Below are 18,008 nucleotides of genomic sequence, written 5' to 3'. Positions count from 1 at the left end.
TCTTTAATTATTACTTCTTAGAAAAGGAATTTAGCTGTGAGGCACCTTCATTAAAATAGATAAATATCTGAAAAATGTTTGTCCAAATCAAGGTCATATGATGCAACAAACATATAGAAAAATGCAAAAAACATTAAACAGAAAATTATATTCAATACAGGACACCTGCAGACCCTTGAGGTCAAAAAGTATCTTAAAAGATCATTTGACCTTTATGACATGGCATTATTATAAAAAATGCAATGACAGTTATTATAAAGAATTATTAATGTTAAAGAAAATTTGTACACAATACTTCATATCATAAAAATATATATATATATAATATATTACTTTACATTTGATGATTACATCAGTTGTCATTAAATGAAATCTTTTGTTGAACTTTGTATAAAAGTTTTTAAAAATCATATGAAAATACTATGAATGCAAGAACTTGTTACATGCATTTTAAACCTGATTTTTAAAACATGTTTTTCTTTACTTGAATAATCTTATATGTGAATACCCTAAATACAGATGACAATGAGAAGGCACAATAATTTGATGTTAAAATACATGACCTGGTCTTGCTCTCAAAACCCTGGCATACACTGAAAAATAAAATGCATTAAAACAGTTCGAAGCATTGTAGACATACACAAGAACATGTCCTGTGTAAACGACCGCTTATCCATTCAGAGTAATGTGTTTTTAATTTCCTCTTTGCCTCTTTCCACGCCGGTCTCTTTGATCACAGAGTCCCCAGCCTCTGCCACAATATCCACCTTGTTTCTATGAGCAAAAAGCTTGCTGGTCTCCAGAAAGGTCTTGTTTTTGGTCTCTGGCATGACCACCCAGATGTAGATAAGTGTGGCAAGACAGATGCAGGCAAAAATGATGAAACTGAAAGCACCCAGGCCTGTCTGTGAACACAAATGAGAAAAATAAGATATTTTTTTCTTTTAAACTGAAGTCCTCTTTAAATGTTTGCTTTGATGATTCAGTGAGTTTCATAACTGTAAAACAGGGGTTTTCAAAGTGTGGGGCGCGCCTCCCCTGGGGGGCGCCAGAGCATGTCAGGGGAGGCGCGGGAAAAATTATAATAAATTAAAAATATAATTGTATAATTGTTTAATTATTATAAGTATTTTTTATTATATTTGAATGTTTTTACTTAAATGATACAAAAAAAAAAAAAAAAATATGAGAAACATTTTTCACCCAGAAGGCCGTAGCTTTGAATTTGCAATTCATACACTATTTTTCCAACGAGACAATCCAGCACGAGTGGATTCGCGATACATTCAAATTCAAGCCAGCAGAAAGTGACGCACTGTCTATACAAGATGAAGAGGCTTTGATTGATCTGACTAGTAATCATTACTGGCGCAAATGATTGGACATTTCTGGCTCTCTATTCAAAATGAATATCCTGAACTTACTCAAAGGGCACTGAGGAAAATTTTACCATTCGTTTCAACGTATTTGTGCGAATCAGGATTTTCTGTTCTGACATTCATCAAGAACAAATATCGTTCACGTCTTCAAGTGGAGGATGACCTTCGGTCTGTTTCTGACGTCACTGCAACCACGAATTAGTCTTCTCTGGGCAGCAAGGAAACAAATGCATACCGCTCACTAAGGTAGGGATATAATTATGTAAGCATATTCATCAGTAGTAGAGATGTTTACATTTTGGCGTTGTTTAAAGTTCTTTCCACACTCTGTTACAGGTAATCTGACTGTTTTGACTGGGGTGGACAGTTATTGCCACTGGGTAAGCTGTGTCAAAAGGGAGGCCCTCTGTCTTAGACTTTGAAAACCCCTGCTGTAAAAGGATTTGCACTGATTCCATTAAAACATTGAATAAATAATTAATTATTGACTTAGCTTGTTTCTTCTTCATAACAGATTTGGAGAAATGTAGCATTACATCACTAAGATGCTCTGCAGTGAATGAGTGCCACAGAATGAAAGTGCAAACAGCTGTTGAAAACCTCACAATAATCCACAAGTCGTGTGGAGTCACTGATATTTTGATGATTGATTATTGATATTTATCAGTTGTTTTAAATTTTTCTGACGGAACCCATTTACAGCAGAAGATCCATTTAGCAAGTGATGCAATGCTAAATGTCTCAAAATCTTTTTCGGATGGAGAAACAAACTCATTTCCACATTTCCAGCTAATTTTTATTATTATTTTTGGGTGAACTATTCCTTTGATAACTTTACAAAAGTATCTATTAGTGCAATTCGGTGAGTCTTTGTAAGAGTTGTATTTGACCTCTGACCTCTAGAAAGGGGAAGACCAGGCCGACTGTGAAGTTTGAGAGCCAGTGAACTGTGCCAGCCACCATGAATGCTGGTGGTCTAGAAGACTGCCGGAACATCTCTGTGGTGATTACATTAGGAATAGGACCTGTATGGAGGGATGCGGAGAAAGCAAATCATCAAACACATTAGATTTGTAATAGGCAGTAAGAAAAGAGATTGCTTGAAACACTGTGCTGCTTTTGCAATCTGTTTTACTGCCACTTTAAAGCACTTCTCCCACATTCACTCCAAGGTTTTAATGTAAAATTGCAGAAACTGCAGCATAAATCTATTGTCATTCCCCACCAAGGAATACAACAAATGAAAGGGAGGGAGTGAATTCATGCATCTGGAATATGCCCCTACGGGATTGGTGTGAACTCACTTGGGCCGATAGCATGTCCGATGACATAAATAATGACACAGACGATGCTGACATAGGGCATCCAGTCCAGTGTAGTCTGTGGGGGGAAAGTGCTGCATTTATTCTACCATTTATAGCATTGCATTTCACATAGACCCAAGAGGCAAATTCATCAGGCCTGCACATTCACAGCTCTACAATGAAAATCTCTGCTGGGTTTGATATTTTACAATGCTTATAACACCTGTCTGTCTGTAAACAAGAATTTACTTCAAGCACAATGGGCCACACAGGGAAACCCCTTTATAGTGAATCGGATTAGTCAGAATAATCATCTCTAATCTGAATAGGGTTCAAGAAATCAAAAAATTATTATTAATTTTTTGACTGTTAGTATGATTGATATGTTTAATAACTATTAGTTAGTATGTTTTGCCGATAACCAATAAATTACTTACATTGAAATATTACCATGACATTACTTGGACAAAAATATTTCAATTTAAATATAAAATAATACTTTGTGTAAATATACTATCAGTTTGTTTAAATATATAAAAAATAAAACACAAATATTTGAATTTTTTTGCACTTATGTTACAATACATATAAACAATTAATCATTATGTTATGTCAATAACCAATAAATGACCTATTGACTATGACATCATTAAAACAATAATATTTTGATACTCTCTCTACACTTATCAGACAGAGAAATGCTGCTTGGGCGAAGGCAAAAAAATCAAATGATCTATTAGATTGGAGTTCTTATAGAGCATTAAGAAATTAATGTACTAATTCAATAAAATGTGCAAAACGTGATTATTATCTCTCTATGTTAAATGAAAATTTAAATAATCCTACTAAATTCTGGAAGCTAGTAAAATCTACTTCAGGAACGAGTTTATCAATTAAAACTCCAGATCATTTAATTGTTAATCAAAATATTGTTAGAGGTAGAGCGAATATTGCTGAATCTTTTAATAATTTTTTTACTGCAGGCTCAAGTTATGAGTCTGATTTAGGTGTCTCTACAGAATTAGTTGTCTCTGATAAACATTGTCCCAGACAGGTGTTTAATTTCTCTCCTATTACAACATCCCAGGTTTATAATGCTTTAGTGAAACTCGATGTCAAAAAATCTGCAGGGGTGGATAAAATTGAGCCTTATTTTTTAAAAATAGCTGCTGGTATTTTAGCAGAGCCAATTGCTTCTATTTTTAATTTAAGTTTAATTTCAAATATTATTCCGAGAGCGTGGAAGTCGGCAACAGTTATTCCCTTATTTAAAAGTGGAGATCCTTCAGATCCTAACAACTACCGTCCTATTTCTAGATTACCAGTCTTAGCTAAATTATTTGAATCATTGCTAAACGATCAATTAAAACAATTTTTAACAGATAATAATGTTCTTAACGATTACCAGTCAGGCTTTAGAGCAGGTCATAGTACCCTAACTGCAGCTTTATTAGTTACAAATGACCTTATAAACTCTTTAGATTGTAAAAAGTCCTGTGCCACATTATTTGTCGACCTTTCAAAAGCCTTCGAATCTGTTGATCATAATTTATTATTATAGAAACTTAGATCTATAGGTATTAGTGAAGCTGCTATGAAATGGTTTGATAATTATCTATCAGAACAAACTCAATGTGTGAATATAGAAAATTATAATTCTCCTTTTCTTCAAGTTAAAAAAGGAGTTCCACAAGGATCTATTTTATCTCCTATCCTATTTTCTATTTTTATAAATGATTTGGATTCAGGAGTAGATTCTGCTAATGTGCATCTATATGCTGATGACTCAATTATTTACGTTGGATAAATTAAAATTAGTTTTAAATTCAAAGAAGACAAAATATATGATTTTTAACCGCACTCACCGTAAGGATACAGACATAACAATATCAACTTTATGTGGTTCAGAAATTGAAAGAGTCGGTTCCTATAAATATTTAGGTATATGGCTAGATGAAAAATTAGCATTTAATGTACACATTGATCAATTGCTGAAGAAGCTTAAATCAAAACTAGGGTTTTTCTATCGTTTTAAAAATTGTTTTCCCTATGAGGCCCGAAAGAAGCTGGTTGAGAGTACTTTTTTAACAATAATTGACTATGGTGATCTTGTTTACATGCATGCAGCTTCCTCTGTACTAAGAAATTTGGACTCTGTCTATCATGCAGTGTTACGTTTTGTATGTGGTGCAGAATACCGTACGCATCATTGTATTTTGTATGAATCTTTATCATGGTCCTCTTTGTATCATAGGAGAAATTTACACATGTATGTATTTATTGCAAAGGCACTCCTGGGTAAATTACCATCATACATTACAAAATTTTAAACTTTTTATACTAATGGTTATGGTACCAGATCGCAGCTGCATCTTTGTTTAAAAGTCCCAAGAGTATTCACTGAATTTGGAAAGCATGCTTTTTCTTTTTATGCCCCTAGGGTTTGGAACGACCTACAAAATGTATTGAAATTAGAGTCTTTGCCATCTTTGAGCACTTTTAAATTTATTCTGTATTCCACATTTAAAGAGTCTTGTAAATGTTTTTCTTGAACTTCGATCTATTTTTGATTTGTTGGATTGTTTGTGTGTTTTAATTATTTATGTGTCTGAAACTATATGTGTGCTGCCGTTTTTGACCAGGTCTCCCTGGAAGAAGAGATTATTATATCTCAATGGGATTTTTTTCCTGGCTAAATAAAGGATAAATAAATTTTAATTGTTAAATATTCTGTCTAAATGTACAGCATGAATATGGAAATTCACTTTCGAAATTAGTTTAAGATTATATTTAACTATTATTATATCATTAATGTTTTTAACGATTAACATGAATTGACATCAAGGTGATGGCAAAGATAATGTTAAATCAGGGCAAATAAGCACGCACAATAGAATGTACAATATCAGTCAGTATACACGTATATCTAATTATAAAACTAATATCTACCGTAATCATTCTAAACTAGTAATATTCCCATCTTTTATTTGATCATCTGTAGTTTGTATTTAAATGAAAACAGTGTTGTTATACCTGGAAGTAGAGTGCTATGGTCAGGAGAACACAGGCTCCACAGCAGACACCAAAGCCGATCAGTAGCAACAACCTTCGACCAGATTTCTCCACTATGAACACCTACATAAACCGAAAGTCATATTCTTTGTGAAGTAAATGAACTCTTCATAAGGTGTATCAACCCATTATGAGAATTAATAAGTCAAAAAAACAAAATGAGACAATAAGTGGCTTACGGCTGCTATTGTCATAAAGACATTAACTGCTCCTGTTCCCGCCGTCACATACTGAACGTGATCGTCAGCCACTCCTGCTGAGCTATAGATGCTGTCAGCATAATAATAAATCTAAAGATTGGGTTAAAATTTGGATTCAGTTGAGCAAAACATTTAAAACTTATAACCTCATGCTTACACTTTCAGAAATAATCAGTAGTGAAATGAATCATCTGTGTGATGTTTTAAAGTGGTGCTTACGGCATTGACTCCTGACAGTTGTTGGCCCATGTTCATGAAGATTACAGACAGCAGCTGCCAGCGCAGCGAGCGGAAGGTGAAGAGGTTAAGCACAGAGAGTCGACCTTCTGCTCGCTCTGACTGTTCCTCCACACGCATCTCGCACAGCTCCTCATCTACATCCTCCCAGCCACGCAGCCGCTGCAGTCCTAATCAACACAACACATCAGAGTCTTCATTTAAGCAACATCTCCCCTGGTGATATTCAGATCAGCAGCCCGATTACGAGCGTGATACAGCACTTAATACAAAAGTTCAATGAGCAAGATGTTAATGTTGAGTACATGACATTTTGGTTGCTTCGTAAACTGACATTAAAAGCCTAAATTAAATCTCTTCATAATGCAAAGCAATTGTAAAATGATTAAAAGCTGTCCCATGTACGTCATTAGATAAAAACACTGATTAAGAATGATCAATTTTTCTTTTTTTTTGCAGTGTACACAAGAACTTGAGGTGCTTAAAAGAATCCAACAAGGTCCTCTCTTAAATAAAAAATGACGAAAAGTGTCCAATGTGTTGTAGATGATTTACATAAGTCCAATTGATAAAGCCAGCTCTACTCCACCATAAAACTCCTGCCATCTTGCTGAGTTCATCGTTGGTGAACATCCAACTGTAAACCGCACATTTTCTTTGTGTGCTGTGACATGGAAGACTAAAATAACTCCTTCTGTACCTTTCCTGGCAGTTTTTTCATCCCCCTTCTGTATGAGCATGTAGCGTGGGCTCTCAGGGAAGTAAGGCAGAAGCAGCAGCTCAATGGCGGCTGGAATCCCTGTGAAACTCAACATGATGGGCCAGCCTAAAGAGAGAGAACATCACACATCACCACGAGCAGCAGGGGCATGTTTCTCCAACTGGAGCAATAGGCAAAAATACTTTGTATGGGTCAAAATTATAGATTTTTATTTTATGCCAAAAATCATAAGGATAGTAAAGATCATGTTCCATGAAGATAAATTTCCTACTGTAAAAATATTAAAGCTTTGCTTCAAATAAACAATTTGAAAGGAGATTTTCTCAGTATTTAGATTTTTTTGCACCCTCAGATTCCAGATTTTCAAATAGTTGTTTCTCAGCCAAATATAATATCCTTTAAAAAACAACATACATCAATTAAAAGCTTATTTATTCAGCTTTCATGTGATGTATACATCTCAATTTAAAACAATTTAACCCTTATGAATGGTTTTGTGGTCCTGGGTCACATATGTGACCCTATCCAGCGGACTGTGCATTACCTTCCTTATTTCCCAGGATATTACGAATACCGAACACTTGGGCAACAAGGATGCCAACGGTGATGAAAAGCTGCGGCACTATTCCGATGGCCCCCCTGTAATTCTTGGGTGCGATTTCTCCTAAATACATGGGCACCACATTGGAGGACAGGCCTGGAAAACACAGTCACATAATGCCATGCTTAAACATAATAGCTGATCCATACTGACTCCTACATATATTCTACTGACCTGCACAGATGCCCACTATAAAGCGTGCAGCAATGATGATTTCAAATGACCCTGCCATCTCACTCACACCCATCATTATAGCAGGAACAATAGAGAAGATGTTGTTGAACAGGAGTGTGCCTTTTCTATAAGAAAAAGACAATAAAAAAAATGATAATTGGGATTCAATGCAATGTTTTGACAAAAACAACTGATATTTTTTTTACAACCCAATACAGTTCAAAGGAAATTACCTCCCGAATTTGTTCACCAATGGGGCTACCATGAGAGATCCAAAAAACCCACCCAGTGGATACATGGACACAGTTACGGACCACAGGAGGGTCAGGAGATTGTCTGTCATTGGACCGTAACGATCCTCATATATTCGGGTGTAGAACAGCTTCATTTCCTTTTGTCAGGATATCAGAGTTAAGTTGATCAGAGATGAGATTAAAGAGATTAAAACTGCAAGAATATCATTAATATAACACAATATAATAATATAATATAAAGTCGGTACCTGGGCAGGTGAGTTGATCACAGCTACATTGTATCCATATTGAAAAGACGAACCAAATCCGGTGATCAGAGAAGCTGCAGCCAGGATCAGCGTCACTCTCTGTTCAATTGCATTCATTTTAGAAATATGTAAATGCCAATAAAATTCTATATTAAAAATACATTTTTAGTCATATGAGAGCAGCTTTAGTATATTTGAAAAGACAAACAAATATTGTTTGTGGATTGTTGTCTGTCTGTTACCAAACCAAAATAAGTGTAAAGCAATTTTGAGGCAGAAATATACTTTTTGTCAAAAGTTCTTACCCCCTTCCTCTCACTTTTCTCCATGTCCATCTTTTCCTTCATGCTTTAAATCTACAACACAGTCAGACAGAACACCAGCGAAAAGAAATGACAGCTCTATCTTTATATGGTACTTTGGACATTGGAGCCGACCCTAAAACCAAGGTTAAAGTTGTTTGCTATTAAAGCCACTCATATAAGCAGATAAAAGAAAGCTGCCTACTTATCTACACCTAGCACAAAAAAACACATGCCATTAATCATTGGCCTTCTGGTACTTCCAAGTGTTTTCTTTTCTTTGCCTAAATTCCTACCTTTGTGTTATTCAAGCAAAGAAAAAAGGTAAAACAGAATTTGAGAGTTTAAACTTGAAATAAACATTAAATAAACAATAAACTCCTATTTTTTTTACTCCACTATACATATATGTGTGTGTGTGTGTGTGTGTGTGTATATAATTTAGTGACAAAAGAAAGTTAGAAAGATCTTGCTTTAGTGATGTCACTATATGCATTTACTTTTGAAACAGCAAGATATTTTAAAGCATGCTTTCTTGTGCCAACTTATGCTAACTACAGTCAACATCCGGTTTCTGTGCCATTTCCTGTCGATTTTTTGATCTCATCTTGACTAACCCTTGTGTTTTTTGATGTTTTGAGGTCTATATCTTGGTTTATATCTGCATGCACACTATGATTGTTGTGCTAAAAAATGGTAAGAGGATATCCTGTTGCAAACATTGAGCAGAGGAGAATGTACAGACTAATGCATGTCACAAATAGACTTTCTGTTCCTCATGTGTATTATGGGTTCCTTCAGGGCAATAATTAAAAGGTAATGCTGGCATGAATAAAGACTATAGCAAACAATGTATTTAGTTTGTCTTGCATGTAGTGCTATTTAAATTTATTTTCAAAACCAGCAGACCCAAATATTTTTTATGAATTTATTAATAATAAAAAGACAAAAAAATAAATAAATAATAATAACATACTTCTTTGGAGAACATTTGCGCCCCTTATAGGTGAAAATTGTTTATGCAAGTGTACAGGACAAGCAGTTTTTGTCTCATCTAAAATATGTAGCCTAACTCAAACTATTCTCATGTAAAAAGTAAAATAAAATACAAATAAATAAATGTACATTTTAAATGAATTATTGGTGTTTTCAGTTCTCTGAAAAAAATAAAATAAAATAAAAAATGATGGTTGTCCTCTAACAGGCCTACATACTTCACACACAACCTGCAAATTAGCATATTTTAATTGAGATCCTATTTATAATTAAGATAGCTGGTTTACACCTAAATTATGAAAAGAATAAATCCCTTGACTTATCAGAATAACTTCTGCAGTTTGTAATTGAATAATTACTCAATGTCATGTTCTAAAGGAAAAACATCGTAGTCAGAAATAAAAGGAATTCACTAACACTCTGAAAAGAAATATTCTTTTATAATTTTCTCAGCCCCACTCCTGCTGAGTTAAAGAAATAAGTAGAAGAAAAAAAATGCTGAATTCTATGTGCTAAACAGATGTGATATTTTCCCCTTTGTCAGCATAACCAGGGTCAATTAAAGTCTGAAGAATCCAGATCTCTAAATTTCCTTCCCAGCAAAGGTCCAGACAATCATAACTTAAACTATTTCAGGAGACAATATCTTGCATAGCTATGCAATTAAATAATGTACAATTCAGGAATATTTATTGTAAATGTCTATGTTGGTGGCAGTATATGAAATAATAAATCGTAAACACAGTGGGCCAAATAGATTAAATAGACTATAACCACATGAAACGAAATACTATGAAGATAGTATTGCCTTGCATACACTGTGAAAAGTGCTGAAAAACACGTTGTCCAAAGAGTACATGCTTAAATTTGCTATGCTTATGTGCTTCATTGTAACGTCTTTCCCTCCTTTTTACAGAGTTGTTTAGTGTTGCCCTGAAAAATCTTCATCTCTTGTAAATGACATCATAACCCACTTCATCCAGCATTAATTTTGTTCTCTACCTTAAAAAGTACCCTTCCAAACGCCTCGTTGACTTAGTAAACACAAAATGATTCACAAAATAAAGCTGAATGATTCAGAACCGAGTCTCGAACAGATTTGGATCATTTAGTTTACCATTTCATTACGAAAAAATGGGCATCTTACTACTGTGAAGCTAATTAATGAAGTTTGCATAGCTGCCAGTAATATCTGGCACTCAGGCCAGTCATCCACAGACACACAGTCAAGGGACATGATCCAGGGACATAACTCAGAGACACGAGCAAGAGGCATGATCCAGGGTATTTCCTCATATGCTGCCAGCTTGATAACAGAACAGCTCTAAAATAATAATAATACTAATATTAAAAAACTTCGAAATTAGATGTCAAATTAGTTATTGACTGTTGACGCCTATTGCATAAGTAAAACGTGATTCTGCAAAACGTAGATCACATTATGCAAAATTATATTTTATTTTAATTTGTGTTTGTTAAAGATTGCAACTTATCAGCGTGACTTTTTCGTATCATGGAACTCTACATTTTAAAAACACCATACAAATAACTCAATTATTATATTAATTCTCAAAAGATTCAAAGAGATCAGGTCTATTCCATGAAATGTATTTTATAAGAGCCACTTTTGAGAAAAAGCAGCAACCCCAAACACTTTGACCAGCGTGGCACGGACAGCAGGGGTCTCTCTCTGACCAGCATCTGCTTCCTCCTGCAGTGCAGCACTGCAGATTCTCTCATTCCCATTCCTGCTTCAGCAACTCATTAATCAAACTGATCGGACCTCATCAACTTAAACCGAGATCCTCAGCTGTTTATTTCAGCAGGTCGAGGGCTGAACACCCCACTAGAGATTGTGATGAGGTGTGTGTCCTCACACTCGGGTCTGTGCGGGATTAAAAAAGCTCTCTCTTTAGGTTGTTGTACTCTGCAGTGATATGCAGTCATTGCAGATACCCACAAAAGCAATGGACTCTGAAGTGAACAAAGGTTCAAGAAATGGTGATTCTTTTGGTAATGATTTACCAAAAAACAGCCTTAAGTCAGAAAATATATTTTAATATGAAAATACAAAAAAAGTATCTTTAAAAATTTAAAAGGGTCTACCCAAACAATGTCATTCTGTTATGTATTAAAAAAAAAAACTAAAGTAATTCTAAAAAATATATTAGGTTATATGTAAGTATGAACTCTTAAAACTTGGTAATCAAAATTCTCAAATGACAAACAACTACATTCACACTCACACACACACACACACACACACACACACACACACACACACACACACACACACACACACACACACACACAATGTGGTTTATGGGGACTCTCCATAGGCGTAATGGGTTTTATTCTATACAAACTGTATTTTCTATTGCCCTACCCCAACCCTACACCTAAACCTAACCCTCACAGGAAACTTTGTGCATTTTTGGATTTTCAAAATAACTAATTCTGTATGATTTATAAGCGTTTTGAATTATGGTGACACTAAAAATGTCCTCATAAACCACCTCCTCATTGTCATACCTGTGTCATACCCATGTCATTATACAAATTTGTGTCCTCATTAACCACATAAACAAGCTCACACACACACACACACACCTTTTTAAACTCTAGAGCAGAGTCAAAAAATACATTGATTACAGAACTATGTACTTCCATAAAGTAAATCCCAAGGAAGTGTGAACCCAAGTGTGGTAAATCTATTTTCTAAAATGACACTTTTGTTAATGAAGTGCCAAGCCCATAAAACGAATAACCAAAATTAAGTGATTGTTTTGTTTTTTGTCCTAGCTTGCCAGTAAAACATTACACTACACTTGTGTTCATGCCAAAATTAATATTACATGCTTCAAAAATGACTGTTGATCCATATTCCAGTTTCCACTTTGTCAATAAACTGTTGTTATGAGCCGCAGGACTGGCTTGTCAGCTTACACTGCCTCAGGGTTAGCAATACCACAAGAGTTGGTGTATATCCAACATCCTCTTCCCTCAGCTCACATAACCAATCAGCACAGCATTTGCCATTGTATTCAGCTCGTGCCCTTTTCCCGGCTTTCCTCAGACTAGTTCCTCTTCTTGTCTCATTAAAAGTAGATCTGGTATCAAGCTGAGATAATGGAGAAGTCGCTCTGTCTTCTGACCTTGGTGAAACTTGCATAGACTGATTCTCTTATACAGCATGCATGATCAAATATTTGGAGAAGCTCAGATTCAGCTCAGCTCCACTCTAAAGACATATTAGCCAAAGTCAAAGGAGACTCAACGGAACGTCAAGGATTGAGGGAATGTGCCGGCACAATCATTTAATAATTTACAGATAATTACCAAGCAGATTCTCCATAACCTTACCCATATTATGGCCAAGAAAGAGTGTTCAGTGATGGTAGAGACCTCTGAATGTTTGGAGATATAAAGCCACTAACACAAATGCAATACTTTAAAATAAAAACAAAAATTCATGAATTTATTATCTTAAAGTCAGCATGAAATGAAAGTTCAGTCTACTAATATTTGACCTTGTTATGTTTCATCAAAATGCCACTGACTTTTTCCTGTTGATGTACGCAGGGCTTCTCCAATCATTTATATATATTAGATGAAAAAAACTCAACTATATGAAAATAAAAAAACTTAAATAAATTGAAACAGTTATTTCCAGTTACTGGAAATATATAAAAACTAAAACTAATGTAAACCTCACTGGAAACAATAATCAAATCATAATAAAAATGACAAAACACAACAAAATTACTAAAAATTTGATAAAAATAAAAATGAAAACAGAAAATATAAAAACAAAAGCTAGATATTTATAAAACCAAATAATAGTATATAAAAATAATACTGAATCTGACAGGTTCAATAACTTTATTGAAATCAGTTGATAAAATATAACTATAATACAAATCCATAACTACGTATACAAAGACTAAAAGCCACTTCCCCATTGTTTTAAAATGTATTTTTAAGGCACTGTGTGAAATAACAATAAATGTGCATGTTGCTGCTTGTGTCCTTGTTAGGTATATGTGACTCTACACAGAGAAAAGTGAAAGAAAGAAGAATCTGATTATGACATAATACATTCATACACACACAAAAAAAAATCCAATACATTGAACATATAAATACAGCATATAATACACATAAATCATGCTTTAAAAATGCATATTAATTGTAATGTAAAGTAATCACATTGCATTAAGAATGCATGTGCTTTGTTGGGAGTAAGAGGAGAAAGATCCCTTGTAAAAACACTTCACAGTACATTTGCCATTTTGGTCACTAGATAATAAACTGCTGTATCCTTGCTTCCCCTGAGCTACCGATCTCATTTCTATTTAAATGAACATGAGATATTTGCGGCAGCAGAATGAAAACAGAAGGCACTGTTTTACTCGCCTAAAGTGCTGAGCTAAACCGGTTACAGAAAGTGCGTTTGTGTTCCGTGCTCTGCGGGCTTTGTGCATGTGACCGCAGTCCCCTGTAATCCATGAAGGCGCTTGGTCAAACAAGAAGGCTGAGTGTAAGGCTCTGATGTTACTCCAACAACCACAACAGAGAGCCGTAAAGTCAGAGCTTTCACTCCAGCCTTGTGCATTCAAAATGCGTTCAGATACAGGATCATAGCAGCTTTTACGCCTCATTGTTCTCCCAGGTTTGGGGGCTGGTGTTTTCCTCCCTGTGTGAAGGCGTATTTGCACTTGCCCTGTTCTGGGACACTGATGGTGAACGCCAGTGTTTGTCCTGACCTCTGCAGCACAGCTGAGCCACCAGACGTGAGCGAATTGAGGGAGTCAACAGCACAAACATGATGCAGTTCGCAGCTCCTTGAAAGGTGTTTCCAATACCCTATTAAAAAAATGAATTTAGAATTATTGGGTTGCCGAATACAATAAAGGGCATTACAGATAAATGACTTTGATGAAGTATACAATTAAACTGCATGAATGGGACTTCAGGTGGAAGTAAATTTAGTTCATTTCTGGCTAAGTGGAAGCGGGTGACTCACATGCAAGGTGACCAGCACTGGGTTGTGTCCTGCAGGGGAGTCAGTCAGCAGGAGCAGGAAGCGGATGGTGCTCCACATGCGGAGCACGATGAAGATGATGGGGATGATGGTGAGCTTCATGTCTGCCATGGAAGATGGCGACTGTGAGACAGGGCTGCTGGTCAGGATGGGACGGTACTCAGACAGGGCTGTATGCTTAAATACGTTGCAGAGAAAAATGGCATAAAATAGAGATCAACATTCTTTAGTCTTATAGAAAAAGCTCACCTAAAAAAAGCTGTGTGGTCTATGAGATTTTTTCAATTAATAAAATTAATGCTTTTATTGAGCAAGAATTAATACAAAATTAAAGATACAAAATTTAAAATGTAATAGTTTTTTTTTTAAGCTTTCTATCAGGCAAAGAACTGCAAATGGCTCTTTTCAACATTAATAATGAGAAATTTTTCTAGAGCATCAAATCAGCATATCAGAATAACACTGAAAACTGGAGTAATGGCATCATAGGAATAAATTACTATTGATAATATACTCAATTAGAAACCAGTTATTTTAAATGTTAATAATATTGAATGATATTACAGTTCTTACTGTAAATTAAGCTTTGGGGGGCATAAAACTTGTTTTTAAATGTTTGCGAGGAAACAGCATTGTCACACACCCCCATCACTACAGCATGTGGTTTCCAGAATACAATTGTTACTATGACAAGAATGTGGGCCAGTCTTATTTGCATAATATTTAATTTTCTCAGCAATGCACTTCCCGTCACTTTTTACAAGTGAATTTCCATAATTTATCCAATTGATTTTTAAATGCCTTTTTTTTATTTATATTTTGATATTTTATAGGTCAGCATAACTAGTCAAATCTACTGATGACCCAAACTTCCATGACCTTTAAGATTTTATTAATATTCATGACATTTCCAGGCCTAGAAAGCACTATATTATGATAGTATGATATTTCCCTTATACATTAGCTCTGGACATTATTCCAGAAATTACTTGGCCGTTGCACACATTATGAGTTTATGAAAAAGTCATGCAACCCTCTGCTAAGCTGTACTGTTAAACTGTCTGTGATGAGCCGCAGTGGACTTACTGCTCTGTGAATGTGTATTTTAATAAGCAAGTACAGGACTGGCAGTGTGACATAGGCAATGAATTCCCAGATCTTCGCAGTGAGCAGCATCCACAGCACACGGTCTTCGGCCTGGATGTTCACCCAGCACCAGCCTACAGACACCTCAGAGGCGTCATAGCCGATCTTGTGCAGGGACAGGGCTGCCACAGTGATGGCGAAAGGAACGCCCCAGCTGACACAAACCACAAATCACAAGATCAGACTGCAAACAGGCATCCACAAGGCTGCACAAGCCAGTTCGTGAAAACCAAACCTTTCAGGAAATATTTATTAAATTATCGAATATGGACTGTCTAAAACCCTTTTTCCTTGTATAACAGAAAGAACATAATTCAAAAGGCAAAATACCATAAAAGGAATACAAATCTCCTTTTCTTTCATAAAGTGCTGTAATATAGAAAATCTTCTCTAGTCTACCTGTAAATTAAAATAAAAGATAAGCGTGAGATGCACAAGAAGATTTTAACCCTTCAACATTTAGATTTTAGACTATATAATTTACATACATATAAATATGACTAATTCCATTTTTAAAAGTACAAAATAGCCTATTCCATATCCGAATGGAAGGCCTTATGTAAAAGAATTGTGTAAATTTGTGCATTTTATTTTATGTAAAGGAGAAACTGCTTGAACTACACGTAAACTAATTTAATAAATACTATACATTAATAAATATTTTATAATTAAATTGACTGTTGAATGTTGAATTGAATGTTGAGAAAATAGTTTCATTGGCACTTTCAACAACCACTGAAAGTTTTAAATGGATATTTCGCCTTTTCCCCGCGAATTCAAGTGAACAGTGTCTCAGTCATTCTTAAAACGACTGCTTTTGTTTTCCACAGAAGAAAAAAAAAAAGAGTACACTACAGGTTTGGTAGATGGTCAGTACATTTGAAAGAGTTTCGAGCGAATATTTCTGGGGTGAAGTGTTTCTTTAAGGATTTCCTGGCTGTGAACAAATGTAGCGAGTTTACCTGATAAGATGAAAGTAAAGCACCAAGTTGTTGGCCTGTCTCTGGCTGGACTTTACAATAAAAACGTATAAGTAGATGGCAATAGACACAGTCCAGAAGAATGAGCTGGTGTTGGCGAATGTGGAAATTGCTCCTTGCGCAATACAATCCCCAGAATCAGATTTAAAACTCTTTAAAACTCCGTAAAAGTAAGAGAGTGCAGACAGAAGGTCAGTGACAGACAGATACACGAGCAGTTTTCTTGGTGTGGTCCTCAGATCAGGCCATCTTGCAAATGTGCATATGATTAAAAGTGACCCAAAAAACGAAAGTACACATGATGACAGGATAACAACCTGTTCGTAAACATGAACCTCGGTCCGGTTCGTCTCAGCCATAGTTTCCCCTTGTAAGACTTTAAAATGTACCTGCACCTCGATTGCTTCTTTGATCAATGTTTGGTAAAGTCTTATTTGAAGTATCGAATCCACTTGTAACGTTAACCCGAAGAGATTTCCAGCCCCCTTTTCTCTTGAAGAAGCATGAAAAACACGACGGGTTTTAAGATCCAGCGGTGTGAGAAGCTTCACACGAGCCAACAGCTTCTTCTCAACTGCTGAGGTAGTGAAACAATGTCACAACAAATCAAAACACGTTGAATTTTGTATCCATTTTTGTCATTATACCTGACTGACTTGACTTCATAAAACAAGACTAAACGTATCCCAGCCTTGAAATCTCAGCTGACGAACTCCGAAGGTTACTTCGCTAGTTTTGGGGACTGATTCATCAAGTGATTCGATTCATTTGAATTAATCACTAAAAGATTCATTCAGAATCGTTAACTGATTCAACAGTATCATTCATGCAGTTACTCTTTTGTTTCTGTTGGTTTCAACGTCACGCAGACGGATGGTGACATCGACTCCAGAGGGAAGGTTTAACATTTTTCTTTGCAAAAGACAGTAATTTAGATCAGCTGTTTTATTTTTAAATCACAAAACATTTGATTAACTTTAAAATTTGATTCTGAAACAACGATCCGTTCACGAACGATACAAAAGTAGCATACAACATTCTTTCTTCAGATCGTTAATCCTTGTCAATAACTTTGATTCAGACGGAAATATTATTATATGTTATTGCATTCCAACATTCCCAATGGAACTGTGTTGAGAGTTGTGCAAAATTATGTGTGCAAGCAATGCGTCATTGTAAATGTGCCTGCAATTATTGACAGGTAAATACATGCAATCACTATAATACGCCATTAGATGGCGTAATGTGAACTTTTATAAAGCTTCAAGATCTTGGTCTATTTCCTCTAACCTCTTTATTTCACTCATCTTATGATATATCTTACTGAAAGTTTTTGGAAAGGGATGGTGT

The 18,008-nt window shown here is 35.3% G+C and overlaps 2 protein-coding genes across 2 annotated transcripts; both read right to left on the bottom strand.

The window, feature by feature from the left end:
* Positions 1–34: 34 nt before the first annotated feature.
* Positions 35–8,632, bottom strand: slc2a5 (solute carrier family 2 member 5). Its single transcript, XM_026241172.1, has 12 exons — positions 8,496–8,632; positions 8,191–8,289; positions 7,922–8,079; positions 7,689–7,813; positions 7,458–7,610; positions 6,893–7,018; positions 6,175–6,362; positions 5,935–6,045; positions 5,717–5,818; positions 2,684–2,759; positions 2,277–2,404; positions 35–905 (listed from the first exon to the last, which is right to left on the bottom strand). The coding sequence occupies exons 1-12, from the start codon at positions 8,535–8,537 to the stop codon at positions 678–680; spliced, it is 1,536 nt and encodes a 511-aa protein (XP_026096957.1). The 5' UTR covers positions 8,538–8,632; the 3' UTR covers positions 35–677.
* A 4,721-nt stretch (positions 8,633–13,353) lies between these two features.
* LOC113068397 (G-protein coupled receptor 157-like) lies at positions 13,354–17,428 on the bottom strand. The gene is made up of 4 exons (XM_026241170.1): positions 16,641–17,428; positions 15,619–15,832; positions 14,515–14,709; positions 13,354–14,354 (listed from the first exon to the last, which is right to left on the bottom strand). Exons 1-4 carry the CDS (start codon positions 17,015–17,017, stop codon positions 14,139–14,141), a joined length of 1,002 nt encoding a protein of 333 aa, XP_026096955.1. The 5' UTR covers positions 17,018–17,428; the 3' UTR covers positions 13,354–14,138.
* Between the last annotated feature and the right edge of the window lie 580 nt (positions 17,429–18,008).

The sequence above is a fragment of the Carassius auratus genome, linkage group LG44F (genome assembly GCF_003368295.1).
Source record: "Carassius auratus strain Wakin linkage group LG44F, ASM336829v1, whole genome shotgun sequence".
Classification (NCBI taxonomy): Eukaryota; Metazoa; Chordata; class Actinopteri; order Cypriniformes; family Cyprinidae; genus Carassius; species Carassius auratus.
The sequence above is the reverse complement of the archived record's forward strand: the minus strand, read 5'-3'. Positions and strand labels throughout refer to the sequence as shown.

What these genes read in the sequence shown, in the direction of transcription:
- LOC113068397 (XM_026241170.1), bottom strand. Translation starts at nt 17,017, where the DNA reads ATGGCTGAGACGAACCGGACCGAGGTTCATGTTTACGAACAGGTTGTT. An exon ending in CTTTACTTTCATCTTATCAG is followed by an intron (nt 15,833 to 16,640) that starts GTAAACTCGCTA and finishes GGTTTGTGTCAG; the next exon opens with CTGGGGCGTTCCTTTCGCCA. An exon ending in AAATACACATTCACAGAGCA is followed by an intron (nt 14,710 to 15,618) that starts GTAAGTCCACTG and finishes AACGTATTTAAG; the next exon opens with CATACAGCCCTGTCTGAGTA.
- slc2a5 (XM_026241172.1), bottom strand. Translation starts at nt 8,537, where the DNA reads ATGAAGGAAAAGATGGACATGGAGAAAAGTGAGAGGAAGGGG. An exon ending in TATCCTGGGAAATAAGGAAG is followed by an intron (nt 7,019 to 7,457) that starts GTAATGCACAGT and finishes CTCTCTCTTTAG; the next exon opens with GCTGGCCCATCATGTTGAGT. An exon ending in AACTGTCAGGAGTCAATGCC is followed by an intron (nt 6,046 to 6,174) that starts GTAAGCACCACT and finishes CCCAATCTTTAG; the next exon opens with ATTTATTATTATGCTGACAG.